The sequence below is a fragment of the Leuresthes tenuis genome, unplaced genomic scaffold, assembly GCF_036924035.1.
Source record: "Leuresthes tenuis unplaced genomic scaffold, fLeuTen1.0.hap1 SCAF_12, whole genome shotgun sequence".
NCBI lineage: Eukaryota > Metazoa > Chordata > Actinopteri > Atheriniformes > Atherinopsidae > Leuresthes > Leuresthes tenuis.
The window spans coordinates 17,942,943-17,966,775 of record NW_027325366.1 but is presented as its reverse complement, the minus strand read 5'-3'; the positions used below and the strand labels follow the sequence as shown (position 1 = coordinate 17,966,775).

General features: G+C 44.3%; 2 protein-coding genes across 7 annotated transcripts in view; both read right to left on the bottom strand.

The window, feature by feature from the left end:
* The window catches only part of dynlt3 (dynein light chain Tctex-type 3), a 107,282-nt gene extending 94,678 nt beyond the window's left edge, over positions 1-12,604 (bottom strand). Inside the window, exon 1 of the mRNA XM_072396887.1 lies at positions 12,595-12,604. The gene's annotated coding sequence lies outside the window, so the exon portion shown is untranslated. The remainder of the gene's footprint in view (positions 1-12,594) is intronic.
* dcaf6 (ddb1 and cul4 associated factor 6) lies at positions 144-23,119 on the bottom strand. Of its 6 annotated transcripts, XM_072396877.1 has the most exons (21): positions 22,723-23,119; positions 19,465-19,526; positions 17,139-17,231; positions 14,886-15,071; positions 14,695-14,808; positions 13,477-13,612; positions 13,060-13,271; positions 11,091-11,184; positions 10,173-10,292; positions 9,600-9,953; positions 9,129-9,326; positions 5,626-5,685; positions 3,582-3,774; positions 3,153-3,262; positions 2,729-3,038; positions 2,534-2,575; positions 1,863-2,001; positions 1,316-1,472; positions 1,138-1,226; positions 739-844; positions 144-650 (listed from the first exon to the last, which is right to left on the bottom strand). In XM_072396877.1, exons 1-21 carry the CDS (start codon positions 22,817-22,819, stop codon positions 592-594), a joined length of 2,931 nt encoding a protein of 976 aa, XP_072252978.1. In that variant the 5' UTR covers positions 22,820-23,119; the 3' UTR covers positions 144-591. The 6 variants fall into 6 exon arrangements, with proteins under 6 accessions (XP_072252978.1, XP_072252979.1, XP_072252980.1 ...); XM_072396878.1 differs by lacking the exon at positions 2,534-2,575; XM_072396879.1 differs by lacking the exon at positions 5,626-5,685.
* Between the last annotated feature and the right edge of the window lie 714 nt (positions 23,120-23,833).

The following is a 23,833-nucleotide window of genomic DNA, read 5'->3' as shown; positions in this document are numbered from 1 at the left end:
CGAGCTTCTCAAATTGATTTTTTTTTTTTAAACTTTGCTTTTCACCGTTTTCCAAACTATAAAAACAATAAGACCTTTTTGGGAGAAGAACCACCCGCTTTGTTTCCTTTTTTAAGCCCCTCTCCAACAACAAAATTAGAAGGTTTGTGTTTTACTTAAAGTCTGTATTCACATGCCGCAGCAGCACATCAACATTTCTTTGCAACAAATTCAAAAATGTCAAACGATAACACTGATCAAAGCTCGCCTTCTCCTAACAGAAATAATATTGCACTTAACATCCTTTCACACCAGCCGCCATTATCCTCACGCTGAACATATACATATATATATATGTATATATATATAAACTGACGTCCCTCTTTTTTTTTTCTTTTCTTTTTTTTTTTTGCATTCACACAGATGGAGTTTCTCCTCATACAGAAACATCAGTAAGAAAGTCGTTTTAAAAAAAACACCGGGGGAGCCTAGAAATTACACTAATATTCAAAAGGAAGTATTCTAGACTATACTTGTACAAATCTCAGGTATTTTTCAAGTGCTATACAGCGAGAACAAATAGCATTTTCTTGAAAATAAAAAGCCAGCAGGCTACTGCTCGTCCTCGTTTTCCTGGCCTGAGCCTTCGGAGCGATCGCCCTCTATTCGATCTACGAGGAGGAAAAGGCAGATGGTCAAAGAAAGGAGGCAAACGTCAAGTTACTGATTGCTCAGAGCTGATCGACTGTGTGTGTTTACCTGATCTGATGTGATTGAGGGAGGCCAACATGCGGAGCATGAAAGAGGCCGGGACCGTGATTGTGTTTCTCGTTTCTTCTAGCATCAGCTCGTTTCTGGTTATTACCTTGTTGCGAGGAGAAAAAAGGAAAAGGGAAGGAAGGCGAACATTAGAGTGAACAGGATCGACACAAACAACGGAAAGAAGGCGGGGGCAGGGAAACTCATCAGCCGGGGAGAAGGTGACACGAGGCTTTTTTTTCAAACAGATTGAAAGCTGAAGGAGACGCCAAGTCCACTCACCTGACCGAGGAAAACATTCTGGAGCTTACGCTTTGCTTTCTCGGCGAGGGGAAAGCTTAAATGCTAATCTGATTGGTAAAGAATGACATTTGACAGAAGCTTCGGTTTGTTTTGTACCTCATTAGCAAGAACTCTGTTGAAAGACGGCGACTCTTGGAGCGGCGACCAAATCTTGATATCATAGTCTATCCCTGAAGAAGCCAGAACTGAAACAAACCAGAAAACGCGTGCAGCGGTTACACAAACGCACCATCTTAGGAGCGGGGGGGGGGGGGGGCGCTGTGACGGAACTCACTGGGGTCGTAGGGGTGCGGCTGCAGGCAGTTGACCACGTGGTTGTCGGCTTCGAGCAGCATGAGGTGCTCTGCGGTGTGCCTGTCCCAGATGAAGATGTGACCGCAGTCTGAGCCACTCATCACAAAGTTGTTGCCCCAGAAACACGACTCCTTTATCTGGAAATGAAATGAGGCGGATTTTGGTTTTGTTTTTTTGCTGCAGGATAGGAGTCTAAATCAATACGAATGTTTCCCTTTCCACTGATCGGGTCAATGAGAAGCCGGCACTGGGAAATCAGAAGCTTCTGGCTCAGTGGATCATCAGCACACTGAGGCCAACACCTCCTTCAAATGGCTTAATGACATTTTTCTTTTCTAAAGAAAATTCATTCATTTAATTCACGTCCTTGCAGTCAGATGCATATAAAACTAGATGTAAATAGCTGTGCCCGGGATGTGTGCTTATGACCAAGAGTTATGCCTTGATGTGGCTCATCTTTTCCCTGATTCCAGCCTTTATGCTAAGCTAACTGCCTCCTGACAGGAAACACAAGGACCAAGATTTACCATAGTCCTGGAGTTGCGGTGGCCCTTGTAGACCATTTTGACCGAAGGCCTCCTGATATTCTGGGTCTCGCTCTCCTCCATCTCCCTTCTTTCTTTTCTCCTGCGAAACAGCTCCTGGATACGAGCTGCGGCTGAACGCCTGAGGGAGAAAAAGGCAGGAGATAGACAACGTGAACATAAGGCACCCGAAAATGTGTGCTGTCCTGGATTTGTATCAAAGTCATGCTTTAAATATGTTCTAGTTTCACATAATAACCGTTTACACGCTTTTTTTCTTTTGAAAAACAAACTTAGAGCAGCCGCTGACAGAAACGCGCTCAGTCGTGTCTAATAACCAACTTAAAAACCTGTTCGGCTTCTTTCAACGACACAATCATGCACGAGGCTTGTTTAATCTCCACATCTGTACAGTACAAAATGTGTCAAAATGCAGCTGTGACTCTTCCGCTCACACCGTTTGTGAAGTCCGTGCTCACATGCAGCCACTCTACACTCAGCTGGGTGTATTATTAGTTGAAGTGGAATGCCCAAACCAAGAAGACAGCAACAAAAAGGAAATAAGTTCTTTGAAAACGGCACAGCACGCTGTGCTGTGGGGTTGAAACGCTCTGCAGCATGTCACACACACCTGGCAGGTTAGATGCTTTTTGTTTCCGGAGCAAACACGTTACCTGATCATCCTATCTCCTACTGCAGATCCTCTGGAATTAAATCTAGATTTGTGGTAAAACAGTCAATGGCAAGGCATGACACAGAACTCAGATCAGAACACCCATCCTTTAAAAGTGCATAGTTGAATACATGAATGGGGGTGTTCTTATTTGTGGTGTAATGAGAAAACCGGAGCATCATCCTGTCTAACGCACCTCTGTCCCTGTCCTCTGAACCTCGCCGATGGGATGAGGATCGGGTCGTCGTCGCTGTCGTCGGAGTCCTGGTTGCTCTGTGCCGGCTGACTCTGGCTCTCCTCTCCCTCCTCTCCAGCAGGCTCTGCTCTCCTGCAGCCTCCCGATGTGTCCTCTGAACCCTCTGGCTGACTCCTCTGACTCCCCTCAGAGGAACTCGCCGCTGGGCCCTGAGCCGCTGAGCTGCCGAGGGCGTCGGAGCAAGAGGCGTCACACGGAGGCTCTGTGGGGGCAGCTGGTGCACTCTGCTTCCCGGAGGACTCGCAGGGAGCTGCGGGGAAGTTACAAAGGAAGTATTTTACGGTCCGTGTTTGTCTGTTGTAAAATATCAGACAAATCAAAGTCGAGTAGAGTCATTTTAACAGCGCAGAAGGAGATGACTCACGCTGCTCTGACGGCAAGCTTTCTGTGGACAGACTCTCTCTGCTCGGTGCAGCCAAAGCCTCCGACGTTTTGGGGCCACCGCTCCCCAGCGAGCTGGAAGCGCTGCTGCTCCTGTAGAGAAACAAAAACAGGCAATAAAAGGTTACACTTGTTTTCACCCAGACTTTATCCAGTTATTCACAAACAGTGGTGGTGGGGGGGGCGTCTAAGTGTTAAACATCCCAAAAGAAGAGGGCAGGAACCACAAACTCTACAAAGTAAAGATCAAAGATCACGTTTTAAATCTAGAGACTAATTATTTCACCAAAAACAATAAAAATCCTCTTTCATGAAGCCAACAGTAGATTTATCTGAGGTTTAAATAGATGTCTATCAAAACAATCAGCGTGACGGTTGTCAGGAAGTTTCTGGCTGCTCCGGCATCACTCGCCATTCGTCGGTGAAGTCCAGCTTGATGGTGCTGGTGGTGGTTCCCTCTGAGCTGTAGTGCAGGCTGAGGACTGGCTCTGCTGCGCTGGATCGGCTGGTGGAAGCGGAGGTGGCTGAGGTGGTGGAGGTGGGAGGGCTGCCGCTGGTCGCTGCAGCAACAGATTCATCTTGAGCTGAACCTGCAGCTTCTGCTCCTGAGCAGGAGAGACGGGGACACACAAGCAAAGCAAACAAAGAAAGGATTATTTGTCCTGCTGAGACGTACCATGATAAAAAATAAATAATAATAATTGAAATATTGTATCTTGTTTGCAGCATGTAATTGTGGAATAATGCAACCTTCTGTTGCATCCATTCCCGCCGATTAGCAACATTAAACAGAACAGGAAACATGCAGCACAGGTTAACAAAGCAGACAAAGGACAGACTGCAACAGCTGCACCAGCTGTCGAAAGCCACGGCATCAAAACAGAAACACACACAAATAAAAGCGCCTGAAGGATTATCTCACAACTCGGCTGCTTTTTAAAAGCAAGGAAACCGGATTCAGAAGAGTTCCCTGATCACGGCAGCTCGTGTGTCTGTTAGAGGATTAGCAACAGCTCTGTTTTATTGAAATGTCCTAAGAGCTTCTCAAAGGTGGGAGAAGCAGCCTCAAACAGATGGAAATCAAGAAACCTTTCATGTGTTTAATTACTCAATTCGTCATCCTGAGTACATTCTATAATAAATGCTAGAAAACGAAGAATTTGCAGCTTCTTGGAGCTCTCACAAACATATGAGTATCAGCCTATGTTCAACTAAATGTGCCCAGTTGAAAACATTCTTTTAATTAATACGTTTTTAATTGATACAACGTAATTCAGAAAGGCTTAGTCAGAGTGCCTCTGACATCGCTGTTTATAAAACCATCAGCGTCACCCTCTGCAGCTGAGTCTCAAAGCATATACACTTACTTACACTGGAGCGAGGGGGGGTTTAAGCCAGCGTCCAGTGGCATTTAAAGACTCTGCACTGGCTTACATCTGGCTGATAACTGGCTGTCAGGTACGTCTGAGGCAGCCGAAAACATCTTGTTTGCTCTTGTTTTGACGTCTTGTAGTGCACTAAACTGGTGCTGCGAGGTTAATGTGACATTAAGCATTTTATTTTTCAAAGTTTGGAGCTTAAAAAGTCAATACATGACGTGACGTGAAATCCAAAGGCTGTTAGATTCCAAACGCGTTCAAACCTCCTGACTGAGTCGGAGCTCGGCTGGATACTAAAACCTGCACCGCACTGCAAAGCTAATCCTTTTGTGTAGGCGGAAATTGTACGTGTCATTTGGCAGCTGGGGGTGTTCTTTACGTTCTTTAAAACAGTGGTGCAGCGTGGTACCAGCTAATACTGATAAATAAGTGGCTCAACGGAAACGTGACCTGCATTTAAGGCATTTTAAAAATGGCATCGTTACACATTTTGTCCACCAGAGGGCGCCGACAGGTTTGTTTCTCAGCAGCAAGATGTTCTGCTTTTTCACAGAAACAAGGTTAAGGAAACACTGAACTCCCTCATCTGCTTGAAGATGCCTGAGCAGGTGCTGAATTTCAATTTGAATACATACAGGATGGTAATCACGCAAAAATAATTGGCAGCTTTAATCAGAAGGTGTTTGTTTTTTGGGGAATTTGGGTGAAATAATGCTTTAACTTCAGTTAAAGGCTGGGGCATCGTACAAATCAAACACATCCTTAAACAAATTAAGAGAAGCCATGCTGTTTGTACGTCTTCGTGTCACGGATCTGAACGAGTCAAAGTTATCAGACACCGTTTCATCCTTCAGCCCAAGTAGCAGTAACTTGAGTCAGATAGACAGCGTCTATCTGCAGGACACTAATGCGGTGGAACAGAGAAAGCAGAAGCATGAAACAGTGGAGGACAAACTGTGGACAGGGACAGGATGAGAAGAAGTTTAGGACGAAGAGTGAGAAAGACAAAGCGAGTGGCAGGTTGGTGGTCAGGAGAATGGGGGGGGTGAGGGTGGGGAGGGTGAGGGGGGGACGCACCCTGCTGTTCATCAAGAGTCATGGATCCCAGCTGTTTGTTTACCACAGACGAGGGGGAATCTGGAACACAAATGAGACCGACTAAAACATCGAACACAGAGGTCAAAGCTCAGGACTCGCACAGTCAAGAGGTGCGAGGGTTAAAAAACTTCAGTCGTGTTCAAAATACAAATCCAAGGCTGTTGTGTTTAGGCGCAGCTTCAGCTTTTCTAAATGCAAGATGAGCGTTAGAGGAGTATATCTAAAGAGGACAATGAGATTCAGACATGCTTACTAAAAGGTAATCTCATTCCTGCAATGTTGCACTAAAAACATCTTAACTCAACGATAACAGCCTACAAAAGTAATCTGCTCGCCTGCTTTTCACACACTGCCTTTCTTCCGCATATTTCTAATTTATAAAAATGTTAGTAAAGGACAACTGCGTGACAGCCAAACATAAAGCCGAACATTTCAGCTCCTCGTCTTTTTAATGAAGCCAAACGACTCGAGCGATGGCTGTCTGGAAAAAAAGAAAGAAAAAAAAGCCCATTGCAGACATGACATCTCATCACATGAATTCTGCTGGATCCCTGCCATAAAACTCAAACCACGACCGCGATCTGTCTCCGACACACGACCCGCAACATGTCCGTCTCCTTCTGTCTGAACTGTGCTGTCGGAAAATGTGAAGCCAGCCACAGGGAAAAAAGAAAAAACTTCACTAGTGCCACCTGCACGGTAGAAATCTTAAGATGGAATATGTATAATATAAAGGAGCTATAACAGCTGGTTTCAGGGTAAATGTAAAGGAGCAGGACAAACGCAAATAAGTAAATGATCAAACTCGTGAGAAATTGTATGTTCTTAACTCATGATGGTGATTTTGGCTGAGCTAAATGGTGTGTTACATAATTTATGTGGAAAGAGGACTGCTGGTTCGTTTGGTTAATCATTCGAGTTTGTGTTTAGCTCATTAAGGTACGAGTGATTGGACAGGCTTCCTGGATTGGCAGCTCAAGACGGAAAACTGCATGGGGCAAGTGATAAACTTAGTCTGCGTGAACCATCTTATCCTGATAGACGGGTCTAGATTTGCTAACTTGATTAAAAGCTAGCCGTTTCATTGATGGCGATGCCTTAAATAAGCTGGTTCATGGAGAAGTACTGGGTGCTTTAATCAGAGTTTGAGCAGTGAAACTTTCTGTTTGCACTCTCTGGGCAGAGAGAGAGAGAGTGGAGACACCAGCCAATGACAGCCTTCAGGTGTGAGGACTGAAAAAAACAACAACAGTCAGTTCGAATCACCATCGCACGCATATAAAACTGTCTGCAGAAAGTAGACTTTCACGTAGCAGCTTCCTGCAGGGTTGTGTGGAGGTATTTGTGCGTTTTAGAATCTGATCTCTGAGAAATGATTGGTAAAACATGTTTAATTTCTCAGATATATTGCTCTATTCTGTTATGGACTGTAGTCTCCCACTTCCACATATCATGAAATAAGTTGGATTTCCTTGTGTGCATATATCAAATAAAAGTCTGTTCAAAAAGCAGCTTATGCAGTAAATTATATAGTTTTTTGTTCATCTTGATTTCATAGTCAAAGAGGAAATAATTTTGATTTTAGGCGTTCTGAGGCACATTGAATGCAGCGTTGCAGGTGGTTAAAAGGAGGAGGCCCAGCCACTCACATTGGGAAGTAACGCGGTGGCCTCTGTAGTTTTTGAACAGAGGCGGTTCTTACTGTACAAACTGTGAACTTTAAGAATCAAACACCTGAAAAAAGTAAAGAAAACCATCACTTACGCAGCTTGTGAGATAACCAACACTCTCCTCCCTTACATCAAAGCTAATTTCATTTTGTGCACCGTGTGTACTGAGGCTCTACCTGAAGTCAGACGGTATATATTTACACCTTCAAGCCTTCACTTCAACAGACACAGTGCAGAAGGTAAGTGATGCTCTATATTTCATGTCTGAAAAGGGCTTTACCGTCAAGTCCAAGTGAGACCAAAACAAAGCAAAGAAGCAAGTTATGCAAGTCGGGATCGCTCCTTAATCAATGTGCATCATCAAACATGGGTGAACAACCACATGAACCATGGGGGCGCCAAATCAGAGCTTCGTACCAGCTGGTGCCACTCCAAAAGGAGAGTCTGCTGGTGAAAACTCAAGCAACAAATGGCAGTGAGAGCATTAGTGGGTGAGGAGCTGAACAAACAGTGAAGAGGCTGTAGGGGTTAATCAGGGCAAGATGCATTATGGGGGTGGGGGAAAGTGGATCACTCGGGGGGGGGGGGGGGGGGGGGGGGGGGTTAGTGGTCAGTTGTAGCAGGACCAGGCGCACTATTCATAAAGCTTCCAAGAGAGAGCTAAGTTGGCCTAAAAACTGAGCGAGCTCAGAGAGATTCAGGACGAATGTCAGCAGATCTGAGGAAGGAAAAGATAAAAACTCTTATCTGACCGAGGAGGAGGGGCAGCTATGACCCCGTTAGCAGCTATGACACCAGACTGTGAAAGTATAACGCGCATAAAAGTGTTCTTAAATACGCCAATGAAACTCTTTACTTTTAATACAACTTAAAAATAACTTATTTTACCCTCATCTCACACACGAATGTTTTGCTACATTCTAAATACATTTCATTTACCATGTTGTTCATTTCGGTGTTTTATTCGATGCCAACAAACAGTGTTCTGAAAGTGCCGTAACTCTTTCTGCGATGGTGCTGCTTCTGAGAAGGCTGTGACAGAACCCAATCATCACAACTGCATAGTTGCATTTTTCCAGTTGTACAACGTCTTAACATAGTGATTCATTAGTTTTTCCTGGCATTCCATCGAATACAAACGACTGCTAGCAGCTCTATTTACCATTTATGTAAGAGCTTGTATCTAAGATTGTCTTTTTTTTTTTTTTTTAAACATATTTTTAAGACTTCTTATTTGCTTATTTGGTTTTGTTTCATTGCAGATTTCATCAGCATTTTACATTTATCTGTTCCCTTTAATAAGTGTGGTCATTTTTTTTCTTCCCATCTTTAAAACGGTGCATCATTCCTTGCTGCTGTTCGTGATCTTGCTTTATAACACATTCTTGCTTTAAAAACTGCTCTACAAATAAAGATGTCTGCGCCATCTGATCTTTAGGATTTTGACGACTCACTGTCTGGAGCATGACTCTTTCTCCCTCTTTATCTTTCAGCCACTTTCTTCTCTACTAAAGAAACTCTGACGCATCCTCCCTACTCCTAAACGTTTTTCACCTCTGTTAAGGGTTAAGATGCTTTCTGAGTAACTTAACATCTTTTGTGGGGGAACGCCCACGATTCTGAGAACTTTCTCTGAGAAACTCTGCGCTCTTTATGAATACGGCTCTTGGTCTTAGCCTAAGCGACTCCACAAACTGACATGTTAGCCTTGGCTGCATAGAGGTGGGGGCTGGTGAAAATGGCAGGGGAGGGGGCCCGGGTGCAGAAAGAACAGGCTGCTGCGGGGTTGGGGAGCTCGGAGGGGTGGGTAACCTGAATGGGGTTGCTTCACGGCAGCAGCAGCAGAGGTAGCACTTCTCTGTGAGTAACTCTCAGAAGCTGCAGAGGAAGAAGAAGAAGAAGGAGCAGAAGGGGCCGCTCGCTGACCCTGTCCTGGGGGATCGGCCAGCCGGAGCAACCTCTGCAAACGCCTACACACTAAACTTATAGGCAGCCGATGAGGACCGTACTCTGACGAAGAAGGAGGAAGAAAGGGAGAGTGAATGAACCATTAGGAGACTGAGGGTGGAGGGATGTGAGGAGCAGAGAGTCAAGATGCTGAAGGAGAAGAAAGTGAATCGCAGCTGCTGCTTGAGTGGAGTGGCTCCAATGGACAAACACACACAAACATACACCCACACATACTGTACGGAGGACACCGAGTTACCCCGAGGATATCTGCTGGTCTGATCTGAGCATTTTCTTTCGGGTAAATCTTGTCAAAGTGTGAGTGTGGGCTCTTACCTGAGAGTGCAGGTTCAGAGGTGGGCGTGGCTATTGACGTGCCGGCCTGACTCCTCTGCTCTGAGCTGGGAAAGGACATGAGAGGGGAGGAGGAAGGGGCCGAGCTTTCCACTGATGAGGAGGTGGAAGTAGGAGGCGCTGTGACTGTTGATAATGACCCTGAGGAGGAAGAGGAAGTGGATTTAGGCATGGGGGCAGTGGCGGTGGCTGCAGGAGTGGCGGGTACCTCTGGGGAGTCTGTCCCCACAGGCCTCTCAGGGGCAGTGGACTCCTGGGTGGAGTCTCCTGTCGGGGCAGCAGGGGTGTTTAGGGCAGCAGGGGTGTTTAACGCCCCCTCTGGACGGACGGCCGTTCCTGGAAACAAGATAATCAACAGACAATAACGAATTAAAAAAAATAAAAAATAAATTTAATCAAATGTATCAGGAATTATCCCAAGAATTCTCTGTACACTTCAAAAATGTCATGGATTTCATTCCATCAGTCTACGAAGCCAAAAGGAGCAAAATCGAAATAAATTCAAAGGTTTTTACAGCCTGTTTTTCAGATGAATACTTGTGGCTGAAGCCTCACCTCTGGGCCGTGTCTGAGGTCGCGTTCCTCTGCTGCCCTGAGCCTCACTGGCCTCCTCGAACCAGCGGGACAACATGTCCGACATCCTCTGCATCAGGGACACATTTGGACTCTGTTCCCCTAAAGCAAGGAAGAAAAAACATTTTCAAATCGGCTGTCAAGTTGACATTTGCTTCTTTTTTTTCTCTTTAAAAACAGCAGAACATTTTAAACTGAGATTAAACATGCACATCATCTTGCTTAAATAGAATTCTCCATGGTTGTTAAGACACTGCATGCACACGCAGTGTATGCTTTTGTGAAGGCTGCTGCACAGCTACTCAGAACCGCGGTTACAGGAGCAGCTCTCGCGGGACACCCGGCAGAATAATTTGAATTTTTTCTCCAACACGATCAACGCAGAATGCAGATTTATTTCTTCCTGACTTGGACTTCAGCGTCGCTATTCCCAATAATCAGTACAAGCTATAATGAATAACATGGTTACATGAAATGGAAGTTGAGCAGTAGCTCGAGAGCTCATTATTTTGGTTTGATGGCATGACATCAGTGTGTTGGCTTCCTCTACTTCACCATTGTTTCCTTTGAGAGCGGGCAGCTGTTCTTATGGAAAAAGTTCACGGTGCAACACCTGATTAGCACAAAATGACAGCTAAAGTGAGGAAGGTAGAAAAAAGTTTCATTGTTTTTTTTTTGTTTTTTTTTGTTTTTTTAGAAAAGATGCTTTCTATACGTCAAATCGGTTTTAGTGTAGGATTTTGGAAGTTTTGCTGGACAATATTAAACATCAAAATGGGTCAAGATAAAAGAAAAAGTTGAATATTGTGGCAGCCCAACGGTGTGAAATGCTTCATTAGGTCGGGTCTGAAATGTGAGACTTGTGCTTTATACGAGCAGCAGAACATGCTGTGATCGTACCATCTCTTTCCCTTTCGCTCTCGGGCCGAGCGCGGGGTCCGGTGTCAGACCAGTCACCTCGTAGACGGAGACGTTTCACTGGAGGCTGCCTCAGCTGTGGAAACACGCACGCACACACACACGGAAAGATTAGCAGTTTGTCAATCAAAGCGTGGTCAAAAATAGCTCCGCTGCCAAAGCAAAACACTGCGAGTCTCTGTCGGTGTCCCCTCTGAAGTGCTCCCTCCCCTCTGGCTTGAGCGACTGAGGTTGCCTTCTCTTTCCAGTCCCCTGGCTCGAGCTCTGCAGCGCAACAGGCTGAGAGCCAGAAATGGAAAAAACAGGGTGTCAGTGGAGGGACTATCAACTGCTTTCCAGAGGAACTGTCACAGGGTCTGGACAGGTGGTGAAAAGCATTAGAGGCTTGAGGAGATAGTGGAATGAATCAGGAAGAGAAAGCCCATGAACAAATGAGTTCAGGGGTGGAAGAGAAGGAGAGAAGAGAGGGGTATCGAGCTATTCATCGGCTGTTCCCCCCCTTCCACATCTCCACACCAAAGCCTGAACTATTTTAGTGGATTGAGGAACGCTGCCTGCGTCGGTCGCTGTATTTGGAAAGGAATGTGTGGTTGCATCTCGACACAGCTGAGCCCTGAAACACTGCGACCATGATCCAGCACATTTAGATACACGTGAAGAACCAAACACAGGATCTCCGACTGTTCGTTCGACAGCTTTTCAGACAAGCTGACGATATGAAAGCAAGAACGAGGCAGAAACGCTCAAAAGCTTTTCACTGCTGCTCTTCACCTCTCATCCGTCCCGCGTCTTGCTTTTCAGGGTCATTTGCTCCTTCTGCTGCAGTGCATCAGCCAGGCACAGATTTAACACTGGTGCCTGCAGTGCTCAGAGAGGCAGATAGCAACAAGGGCCGCACTGTTTACAACAAACAATCCTTTTACCCTCCGAGACAAAAAGAACAGCTACGCGGGTTTTTTTTAATCTTACTATACAAATACAAGCAGCTGCCCTTGGAGACAGATAAATACTTTCTAAATATTTTAACAGCGAACAGGAGACATCACATTTAAGGCCACAGCTACCGTTGTCTGAGTGTGTCACATTATTCCTTCCGGGGGGTGCGTGGACACCCTGCTGATCAAAGATGAACTCAGACCCAGAATCCTTGGATGACCTCTGAAATCAGTTCACGTTCTAACAGGTGTGAACGTTGTGAAGGGTCAGTTTTCGCCAAAACCACAATCTTTTCCCAAATTCATTCTTTTGTTCAGCTGTGAATGAAAACATCATAAAAATTAAGTCACACCAGGGACATGAGCCCCAGTCTTCTGTGTCAGAGTCCCAACAACTGACTCATGTCGCCATGACCTCACTATACCCCGATCTTTTTGCTTTTTTTTTTTTTTTTAGCCTTCTTAGATTCCTCCCATTGGCTTTGTGCCATAACCATGCTGCCACACACTGCTCGTGTGCCAAGGAGGCAGAGCCTGCACAGCACTGAAACGCGGTGACAACCGGCGGAGATGCCAGATGTCCCGCTCCGCTCCAGCAGCGTAGGCAGCGAAAACGCCAACTTCAACTAAATGGCTGACACAAACAGGGAGTCTTGAATGAAAAACGAAAACGGAGTCTTGAATGAACAAAATCCGCTGAATGTGTCGATCACGGACGCTGCATTAACCCTTGTGATTGAAGGTCTTTATCTTTCAGCAATTAATGACAAAATTTACTTTAATCATCCCACAAATAGTTCCTTCTTCCTGCTGGCCAAAACCTTTCCGTCTATTTAAGAGACATGTGGGAGTAACTGACACAAGCAGAAATGTGCCGATAACATTTCGATCTATAAATATCTCTGGGGCTCATAATGGAAACATGTCAATGACAGGCTAGATTTTTAAAAGGGATTGTTAAAAACATATCAAGTATATCCACAGGTTCGCCGTTCGAGTGGCTGAGGTGATCTCACCTCCTCCCTCCTCTCTTCCGACGGGCCCTTGAGCTCTCGGGCCTGGTCGTCTTTGGGATCAAACAGGTAAATGTAATCGGAGGAGTAGCTGACCAGCACCTCCTGACCATCTTCGCTGTAGCAGAGAGACGTCACCCTGCACGACTTGTTGGACAGGTGTGCGGGAACGAACCTGACGACCATACCTGTCGTCCCCCGGCCCATGTAGTTACCTGTGAGGGAAAAAGGAAGCGATGTTCATCAGGATTCTTAAATCCTCATATTGCTCGACAGGTGCCGACAGGTATCAGGTATCAGATGTGAAGTAACGGCCTGACTGCTCCCACAGGAGAACGGGAACAGCACAGCACAGCAGGGTGGGAAACCCCTCAGGTGTACGCTACTGTGTACTGCTCTGTTGTGATTTACGAGGCTTACCTGTGGCTCTGGTGCCCAACATGCGTCTGTCGTAGATTCGCACTGAGCTGTCGGAGCAGCCTACGGCCAGATAGTACGGCACCAGAGGAGAGATGGATATGGAGGTCGCTGCTCTTCGACAGTTTATAAGGATGTCCTGAAAGAAAGAAAATGTTTTAAAACCTCATAATGTTTTAGGTTCTGCTCTGTATGTGTTGAAGAGCAGGTACTTTTAAAAGAAAAAAAAAAAAAGAAAAATACAGAAGTCCTTTTTCCAAGTTTGATGACGCTGTAGAATGATTGCATCATCAAAAAGAAAACTGAATGTTCTGCAGTTCGGTCCAACAGAACATCACCAAACAGATCAACGGACTTAATGGTGATACAGCAAAAAAAACTCAACAATTGACTGCAGGTCTGCTTTATTACCCTGCAGGAGTGTTTGATAAATTGGAAGCTGGGTGGAGATATGTGGATGGTCACGCTGCAACTGCATGACTGCAGACACGTTAAAAGGAAAAACCTGAACCTTCGACCCCCTTCATCGAGGGGATCTGGTAGCTCTGGTGAGCTGTGGGGTCCACTTCTCTGGAATGGTTACCCAACACACAACACCAAATCCATGGGGGATGGCAGTGCTGAGGGCCAACAAGTGAGCAAAAGGAACAGCACTCATCCCTCCAGTTGAGCTCATCAGTCTCGTAGAAATTCGTGGTGGCTCTTTATGTTGACTTATCGTTTAATTTGCCACAAATAGACAGGCAAACAGAATACTAACAGGTTGTAGAGTTAGGAAGGAGTGGTAAAAGCATCTGGTAAAATCAAGTTTTAAGGTCACAGGTTTTGATCTGAAGCGTGAAATATGAGAAGATGCAACACAATCTATGAGGGCACAGTTTCTGTTTCACACGCACACATCCATCATCCAAAGCAGTCTGGACTGAGGCCAAGACAACTGTTTGCTAAAGCTCTGGAGACAGGGCCGTTTGTGCTCATTTCAGATGATTCAGTCATATTAAGATGGATCAAAAACGGCAAATCTGGGAACTTGTAAATCTCACACCAATCCTCTGCCATCTACTTAATATCTGAAAGTGATTAAGAGCAATATTCTTTGCCAGTTTTTCCACAACTAACAGAAGATTCCTTCAGTAAAGAGCACAGATACTGTTCACCTCCCACTCTCAGCGTCAATGCGTGACAAATCAAAGGTGAAAAACATGCCAGCTGTCACCGTACGTCTTTGCAGTCTTCTTTTGTGCAGCTGGTTTTTGTGCGCAGGTCAAACCACCGCACTGTGCCGTCCTCGCCACACGACAGGAACGTGTAGGGGTCGTTCGGTACGGTCATAATCTGACAGAACAAACCCAAAGTTTAGAGGACAGGGAAGTAAATAAAAAAAAAACAACAACAAACAGGTTGTTCAGCACCTCATAAGCTGTTCCATAATGACAGGTGAACTGGCACTGTCTGTTGTACTCGGGGCTCTTCTCGGTGTGGGTGTAGTAGATGATGCCGTCTCCGGAGCAGGAGATGATTTCCTGATCGTTGGTGTGGGGCATGAACTTTGCACTGAAGATGTTTGCCCGATGACCTGAACGTATGGACTTCTTGACCTGAAGGGCAAACGGAAAAATACCTCAAACTATACAAACAACATACAAGGCTGTTATATTTGCTGCATTTGGAGACAAAATTCAACACAGCCAGGTTTCCTTTGTGCTAGCTGGCTTGACAAATGCCTGATCTCCTCTCTGAGATAACCAGCAACATGATGTGTTATCAGGGTCTATACTCAACTCATTTTACGCATCATTTGATGTTTTATTCATAATAAGAGTTGGCTGTGTTCACAGAGAGCCTCTGAAACTATATAAAATTCCTTACATTGAAAACACAATTACCGTTGTTAAGATCTGGGAGGACCGCAGTAGAAAACTGTAAGTTTGAAAGTTAGTACACCCGTGATGGACTGGCAACCTGTCCAGAATTACTACCCACCGCCTCTCGCCCAATGGCAGCTGGGATGAAAATTACTAAGTGAATAAATGCCTGCTGTTTATCTAATTACTGCTGCACTAAAGCTATGAAACCTGAACTCGAGTACATTCAGCTCTGACTCTGACCTCTAATGCGGAAATCCCAAAAAGTCATTAATTATAGCAAAGCAAATTTGTATTGATTAAATAATCTCCGATAAAAAGGTCAAGACTGATTTACTATTCCGCATCACCAACTAAAAGGCCCCCAAAAAAAGACTATTTGCTGGCCCAATATCAGGCTCAACATGTTTGGATATTTAATGTATCCCTTCAGTGAGGAATCTCAGTTTTCATCAAAAGGGCTGATTTTTAATTCTTAGAAAAATCAATGATGGGGTTGAGTAGTTTACAGATTCGGGACTGAATAGAAGTCACTGAATTTTGGTCGATTAAAATACCAAATATATCTAAATGTGGGACAGCAGCTGACTTTTTAGATGACAGCTAAATGACCGATTTTCTGTCAGTTGTTTATCGATCTTTTATCAAATGTCAATTGTGCGCATTTAATTCCGTTACAGGGTCATAACGTCAATACTTCTGCCTTCAGTCTGATGTTTGTGTTGAGGGATATAATCCCAACAAATATTAGCAAAAGGGATTTTTTATCAGACTATCAAAACCGAAACCCTGAACATAAAAACAAGTTACAAGGTTACGAGTTCAGTTACCATGGCGACTCAGCCAAGTCGCTCATCATCGACACCCATCTGATCTACAATCAGAGGTGAAGTAAACAAACTGAAACAGTGATTCTTACTCTGCGTACAAGCTTAAAACCTGGTTAAAAGTTGAAGAAACTGTTGATTACCAAAAATCAGATGTGAGTGAGTACCAAGTGGCAGCTGAGGTTGCCATGGTGATGTTAAAGGGGAATTCTGGTATTTCTAAACCTAGACCTTATTTCTGGCATGAAATACGTTTGTCTACATAACTCACCGAGAGCAGTTTGGCGAAAGTCGGCGTCCTTCGGAAGCTATTAAGATAACTTGCGATCCAGAAATAAGGTCGAGGTTAAAAAATACCGGAGTTCCCCTTTAACTGCAACATTCATCAGACTCAGAGTTTGTCTCCAACTTGTGCTATTCAAGCAAAAAGTGTAACTTTTATACACACCGTTGTACCACTGTGTGCAACACAAGACATTCCCCCACGCAGCGGTGCGACATGTTTGTTTCTGGTATTTAAAACGTGGACATGTTAAAAACGAGGTTGCTTCAGGTCTTCACTGCAACTTCTGCTCTCGTTTTGTATTAGAAATAAACTGCCACGGAGCAGCGGGTGGTGTTGTTGTCATTTAGAGGCTAATAATTTGAAAGGTCCAAGTCTCTTGGCCTGGAGAGTTAAATCTTTTGATGAAAAAAAAGAAAAGTATATACTTTTTTTTTTATGTCTAAATGTTTTGCTCTCTCTCACTCTCTTGAACATCAGTTACACTGCAGCTCTGAATGACATGCTTTTTTTTCTCTTTTCAATAAATTGTTGATCATTTCATCACGGTACAATATGTCCAGAAATATTGCACCGCCGGGCTGTTCAATCGGGCGTTTGAACCGAATTCGAACAACAAGTAATACAGGATTAGTAGCGTGAAGGGCAGATGGGAACTTGTAAATCAGATGTACGTCAGTTACAACCAACCTTCTTGCTGTAGGGGTTCGTGATGACCAGAAAGGTGTCGTCTGACCCTGACAGGATATATTCACCCGTGTCGTTCCAGGATATTGTGTTGACCTGGAAGGAGATGAGACACAAACACTATATGAATAGTCAGTTAGTGAAGCGACAGAGGAAACGAATTCCCACTCTAAAAAAAAAAAAAAAAAAAAAAAAAAGGTTTCAAGGTTGACATCTTATCTTTTTTTTTTTTTTTTTTTTTTTTTTTTTTAAAGTCTAACATGATTGGGAACCCTGGGACCACATACCGCAGTCATTTACAAAAAGATAACGAGTAACAGCTTACTCAGTTTAGCTATGAACAAAAAAAAAAAAAAAAAAACCTCGCTCACTCGCACTAATTTCCAATCAAAACATTTCCAGCACGTGCGCAAGGTGAGGAGCTGAGACTGCTACGACAGCAGAGTTTATTTCACACGATTGAAACCTCATCAACATCCATTTGACTGGGAGTGCTATCAGTCTGTGGTCACACAGTAAACCGCAGAGGAGCGCATCGGCTCGCAGTCTGCTGTCACTGCGCGGATCAATATTTCATTAAGACCCGCAGCCTCATTGTGTTTCATCATCACGGCCTCGCTCTGCTGCGATCACTGAGATTACTGTGTGAGAAACCTTTTAAATGACACCTGCGGTGAAACGGCATCAGATGTGCGGTGCGGTGCAGGTGAATCCGTCTCATCTAAAAGACTGCAGCGCGGCGAGGGGCAGATTCAGATCGCAGATGATGCGTTTGATTCATTTATGACAAGGTTTTTAAAAAGAAGGCTTCGGGTAGTCTGAACTGTGGTGCAATGCGGTGCGGAAGTTGGTGCTTCAAAATCTGGAAATCTTTCATCAATTACGTAAAACGACTTCCCCGTTTTCACTGGATTTTTGCAATGTTTGAAATTTCTTCCTTTTATTTCAGTTTCCTAAAGCGAGTTGATCAACTGCAACAGGGGGACATGCGTCACGTTTGTTTTGTTTTTTTTATTAAAGAAAAGTATGACTGATGGACAAGCCAAGAAAAACCTGCCACAGCAATAAATACTGCGACTGCAAGCAACTCGCATTTTCATTATCAAGAAGTCCCACATCCGTTTCCTCGATTGATGATTTGATTCATCATCAGTTGTCTGGTTTTGTCCAGATTTCTGTCCAAAACCTAAGACACTGATTTCCATATCATGAACTTGGTCTCTGTGATTGTTCCCGGCTGAAAACATCTGCAATAACTGAACAAAATGGTTGTTGCTCAATCGCATATTTGCACCATGTTCCAAATTTAGAAAGAAGACACAAAAAAATGTTTTTTACCTTAAAAAACAGACAATAAATCCACTGACTTCGCAATTTGGAGCCAGACAGGATGTTGTTAAAGCTTAAGACTCGAAACAGCAACGCCACAAACTCATTTAAATCAACCCGCTTTCCTTTCCATTTTTTGTTTCTAACCTCCAACCAACGGGGCTGTGTGCAGCGTTTTAGCTCACATTCCTGGGGTGAAGTTTGATTAAAGTTCCAGTGGAGGACAGAGCTGATAAATCTCATACAAATGGAACCGAAAGAAAAAAAAAAACAACTAAATCCCAAACGAATGTTCTGCAACACTGTGGTCTCATTTGTATGTCTGAGTCAAGATCATTTTTTCAGCTCAACAATTCTTGCTTTTCCTGCATTTCTCGACTTTATTCAGACATTATTCAGACGTTAAAGGTTCGGCATGCATGCCTTCAAGCCAAAAATATACCTGCTTTTTGACCTTGAGGCTCCGTCGTCGGCATAACTGTTCACATTACTTGCTGGTGTGCTGCGACTGTTACAGGATGTAGCAGGATGTAACTAACGGGACCATAAATGAGGTTAGTAGCTGTCTGGTGTTAAGAATACAGCAGAAAAAAGCTACAGCTGCAGAACTTTTTATGGCATTTGAGGCCCTGAATCAAGGACACTGGATATTTGGGCCACATTTACTCTTCGCTGCCCCAACCGGTCCGCATGTGGCGTTAAACCGCACCTCTGAACCAATGAGACGCGTGAAATAGCCACCACTACCACACAATGAAAAGCAAGCGCATCCGAGGCTGGTGTTGCGTTTTGGACGGACCGATGTGTTGGCTGATAGCGTGACAAGATGTGTGACAGGCTTCAGGTTTCTGAGAGGCATCGACCGCCTGACCCGCAGTCAGAGATCTGTTCGACTCTCATACCGACTGAGGAAAAGCAACACGATGTGGGCTTTTCTCAGGAGTAAACAAAGTAGACAAAAAAAAAGAAGGAACAGATGAAGAAATGTGGAGCAACTTACGCAGCCATCGTGTACATTGAGCGTTGCTTCAAGTTTCAGCCTCTGGACAAACTCTCTCCTACCTGTGGAAAGAAAAGCAGATTCACATGGTGCCTTTTAATCTCATCTCATCCACAAAGAGCTACAAAACTTATTCACACCGGGCTTCTTATACATTTGCACCCCGTAGAACAGTCCAAGAAACTCTAATATGTACTCAAAAAAAAAAAAGAAAAAAGGAAAAGACATTCATTCAAGCAAAAACAGTGTTTAAAAGTTATATTTACCACCTTTTTTCATATCTTAATTAAAGATACTCGTAGACTAATTGTCAAAACAACAATCATTGCACAATGTGCTGATTGCAGGTTGTAAGGAAGACTTTTTTTCATCATTATTGTGAAGATGACGCCTCCGCCCTCCTCCTCTCAGTGTGGCAATGTTGTCTTTCTACTTTGGATCAAACGTCTCAGGGAGAAGTTGGGAAAGTCCGCAGCTGCCCGTTCCAAATGAGAAATGCGACTTGCGCCGACAGGTTTTATGAGAGTCTCTGGCTGACATAACATGTCAACAGTGCAGGCCTGATAATATGAAATCAGCACGCCTCCACAGTGAGACCGAGACTGCTCACAGATCGCTTTCTTGGATTGAACAAATAGATTTGATATTGTTAGGTTTTCAAATGACTGAAATCAGGCAACGAGACCTCCGATTACCGATCAAAGCAATTGATTAATTGATATCCATGTCATATTTTTGTTTTAGAGACCTCAACAGGGTTTAGCACTGTCGCCTCACAGCAAGAGGGTTCCAGGTTCGAATGGTGGCAGATCCCTTTCTGTGTGGTGTTTGTATGTTTGCGTGGGTTCTCTCCGGGTACTCTGGCTTCCTCCCACCGTCCAAAAGCGTGCATGTTAGGTTAAGTGGTGTCTCTAAAATGTCCCTAGGAGTGAGTGTGAGCCTGTGTGTGGCTGTTTGTGTCTGTGTGGCCCTGTGATGGACTGGCGACCTGTCCAGGGCGTAGCCCGGGTGTAGCGGCTGGGACAGGCTCCAGCCCAAAGTGGCGTTTCAAAGTGCCTTGTTCTGTCCCAACTTCCTGTCCAAAACTCAAAAATATTGAAAGTAAAAGGATATCAAGCTGACTCACAGCGAATGTGTGTGCGTGTGTGTGAGTGTTGGGGGGGGGGGGGGGGTGTCTGGAGCCACAAAAACAGTAACAAAAACTCAAAGACAGTCGGTCAAACCAAAGTCAATTTTGATTTATGACGCAAACAAACACGTCAGCGTGTAAGTGGACAAATTAGGTTTTGAAACCAGAAGATTTGAACAGTTTCTCGTTTGAACAGTCGACTCGGCAGCACTCAGGACTCTCTCCTTTGCGTCTCGCGGGGACGTTTCTCAGGTTCAACTCGGTGTGCTCCCCACCGTGTTACCGCCTGCTAAATATAACCTGTCAGGAGCGGTGACCCACGCGCCCCCGCGTGCATCCTCTGCACGCACACAAACACGGCTCTGACTTTATCTCAGCCATGCTAAATACAGCACCGACTCAACCAGCGAGGCACCAGCCCCACCTCGTATCTCTCCTTTCCACCACAGCGTTTGACACGACACTCTGCAGACAACAAGTCTGCGTTGAGGACCTCCGTCTTCCAGCAGCCAAGCCCTCCGTGTACACTGCTGTGAATTATTCGCGCCGTATCAACACTGGAGGGGGGTCTGACATGACGACAGCAACACTGGCCCGTCACTCTTGGCTTTGCTCCGACTGGCAAATCCCAAACGGGGAATTTCAATGACTTTTAAGCACGTTAAACGGTTCGCTGACACGTTCAAACACCGTCCGTGAGCAAGTGATGAAAGGGAACGGCCACTCGTGCAGCGACATACGACAGAAGAGACACTGAATAGATAGAAGACACAAGCGAAACCTAAATAAAAGATTATTAGTAGTAGTAACGGTGACGCTGTGATGAGTTGGTTTCGAGCGGGGTGTTTAGGTTAAAATGCGGCCACGAGCCACTTTCGCCGACTCCGGAAGTGGCAACAAATGAAGTTTCTACAGCACGTGAACTCCTCTGAGAAATATTTATTAATCTCCAATTAATCTCCGCTTTGATATCATCTGAACATATGGAAGTCTTTCCAATAAAAATGTGAAACGCCACCACCACCCCTGCATCTTAACTACACAACTTTCATAATACTTTCTCATAACGGTTCAGTTCATATTTTCCCACTTCTCTCCATCTGTTTTTAAAGTGTGCGCAGAGTTAAAGCTCAGTAACGGGACCTCTCACAGGTATAATCTGATTCCAAGACCATTTGATGCATTTAGGATAGGAATCCACCAGCTTCGATATCAGATTAAATAAACTCCAAATGCTGTGTGATATTTGAGAATTAACATATATTTCAATGGATTCAAATGCATTAGCAGACGTTCAGAATGCTGATTTTCAGAATTATTATCATTCTTTCACTTTTGTCTAAATACAGTGCCCTGATCTTTAATGACCCAGTGGATGCCTTATATATATATATAATTTGATATATATATATATATTCATATTCTACATTCATATGCTATTGACATCAAACGTTTTTGGTGTGCATTATTCGTGTAATTGCTTTGGAATCAATTTGCCAACGAGTAATATTAGTACAGATTGTCCAGTTTACATGCAAAGAAGGCCCATCCTGTGAGTGTTTTTTAATCCGTTTACAGAGTCTCTGCTTAACTGAAAGCACTCGATAATTCACATGAGCATTAGAGGGTTCGTCCCAGGTTTGATGCCACGATCATGTCAGATGTTTTAGGGCTGCACATCAGAGTTTGGTTGCACATGTATGGAGGTGCAGCCTGCAGATGATTCATCTGTGGCAGCAATCCAGTGATTGCACTGGTCTTGCTTCTGAGCTGCAACCCGTTTGCAAAATAGTGGAATATCTGCATGAGGAGATGAATATGATCTGTGGCCTGACAGTGAGCTGCTCTGTTAAGGATTATATATAACCCTTAATCTCATCGGTTAAGTGTTTCAGATCGGGGAGAGCACAGACCGAAAGTGCAGGCGGTGACTGCTGTGTTTACACATGAGGAGAAGGTGCAGCTCTCTGCTGCTAAACAGGTCGTTTAATTTGGCCCGGGGCACAGTCTTATTGCCAGCTCATCTACTTCAACAGTACAAAAACAGTCTGTAAACACGTAGTGTTAGATTCACACGTTTTGACACACATGTCAGCGTTAGCATAAAGGTGGCGTGTTTTTGTTCTTACCTAAGTAGTTGGTCCTGATGGTGTTAGGCTCGCTGTATCCAATTAAGCGTTTGTTAACGTCCCAAACCAGGTTGCCAGTACAGGACATTGTGACCATATGTGGGTTTTAATTGACAATAACATTTAAACTAAGCTAACCCTTCTCCAGACGATGTCGCCTTTTATCTACTGCCTGTTTTCCATTCGGCTCCGTGCCTGCCCGTCTGGACGGCGTTAACTGACGGCGGCGCACAGCGTTCGCATTGCTGGGAGTAAAAGACTCCTGTCTGGTCTTCGCTGTCCCCCTCGAGTCCACCCCGACTGTGTCCCTGCTCTACTGGCTGCTAACTATCTGTCCTGCTAGCCTAGTCTGGTTTATTTCTTCCAGCGGACAGCGGTCAGCTGTGTCCAAACAACGCGAGAAACTATGGGTTTTGACAGAAAGGCTAGGCGCGCTTAATTTGAGAAGCCTGGAACACGTCGGGACGGAGTGTATTTAGAGAAGGTGGAGAAGTTTTTTTCATTTTCATTGCCCTAATTTGGAACATTTGCCCCATATTTGCTTCTTATTCATTGATGGTAGTTGAGTTAGCTTTGATGACAAGATTATATTTACAGAAAGGGGAGGTGTCCGCAACCTAGTAGCAGCCGGATATCTGAAAATAACGATTCAAAGGTTTCTAGATTCTCAAAATGAGTTTTGTTGTTGCTGTTGTGTTATTTGAAATGTGAGCTCTTCTTTATGTTTACTTGTTCCTTTTTCAGAGGATCAAATGTAATATAATTGACCCAAACATGGTTTCCCTTTGTTGATTTCATCAGTTAAACAGATTGAATGTGTGGAGGAGGTTTTAAGTGTCGGTTAAAGCTGGTGCTGTGAACCAATGGACAAATAATTCAAATAAATCCAAAACAAAGTTATTATTCTAAACTAGTCTAATCGCAGTATTTACTGTCTTAAAGGCGCAAAATCATCCCATATATATCTATATATTTATGTATATGTATATATCATATGAATAGCTGAATGTGATTTTCAATGTCACCATAGTATTTATTTATGCAGTGAGAAATATTGATACATTAAAAATCGTTTGTAATTGCAAATATGAAGGCCCAGGGGTAAAAACTC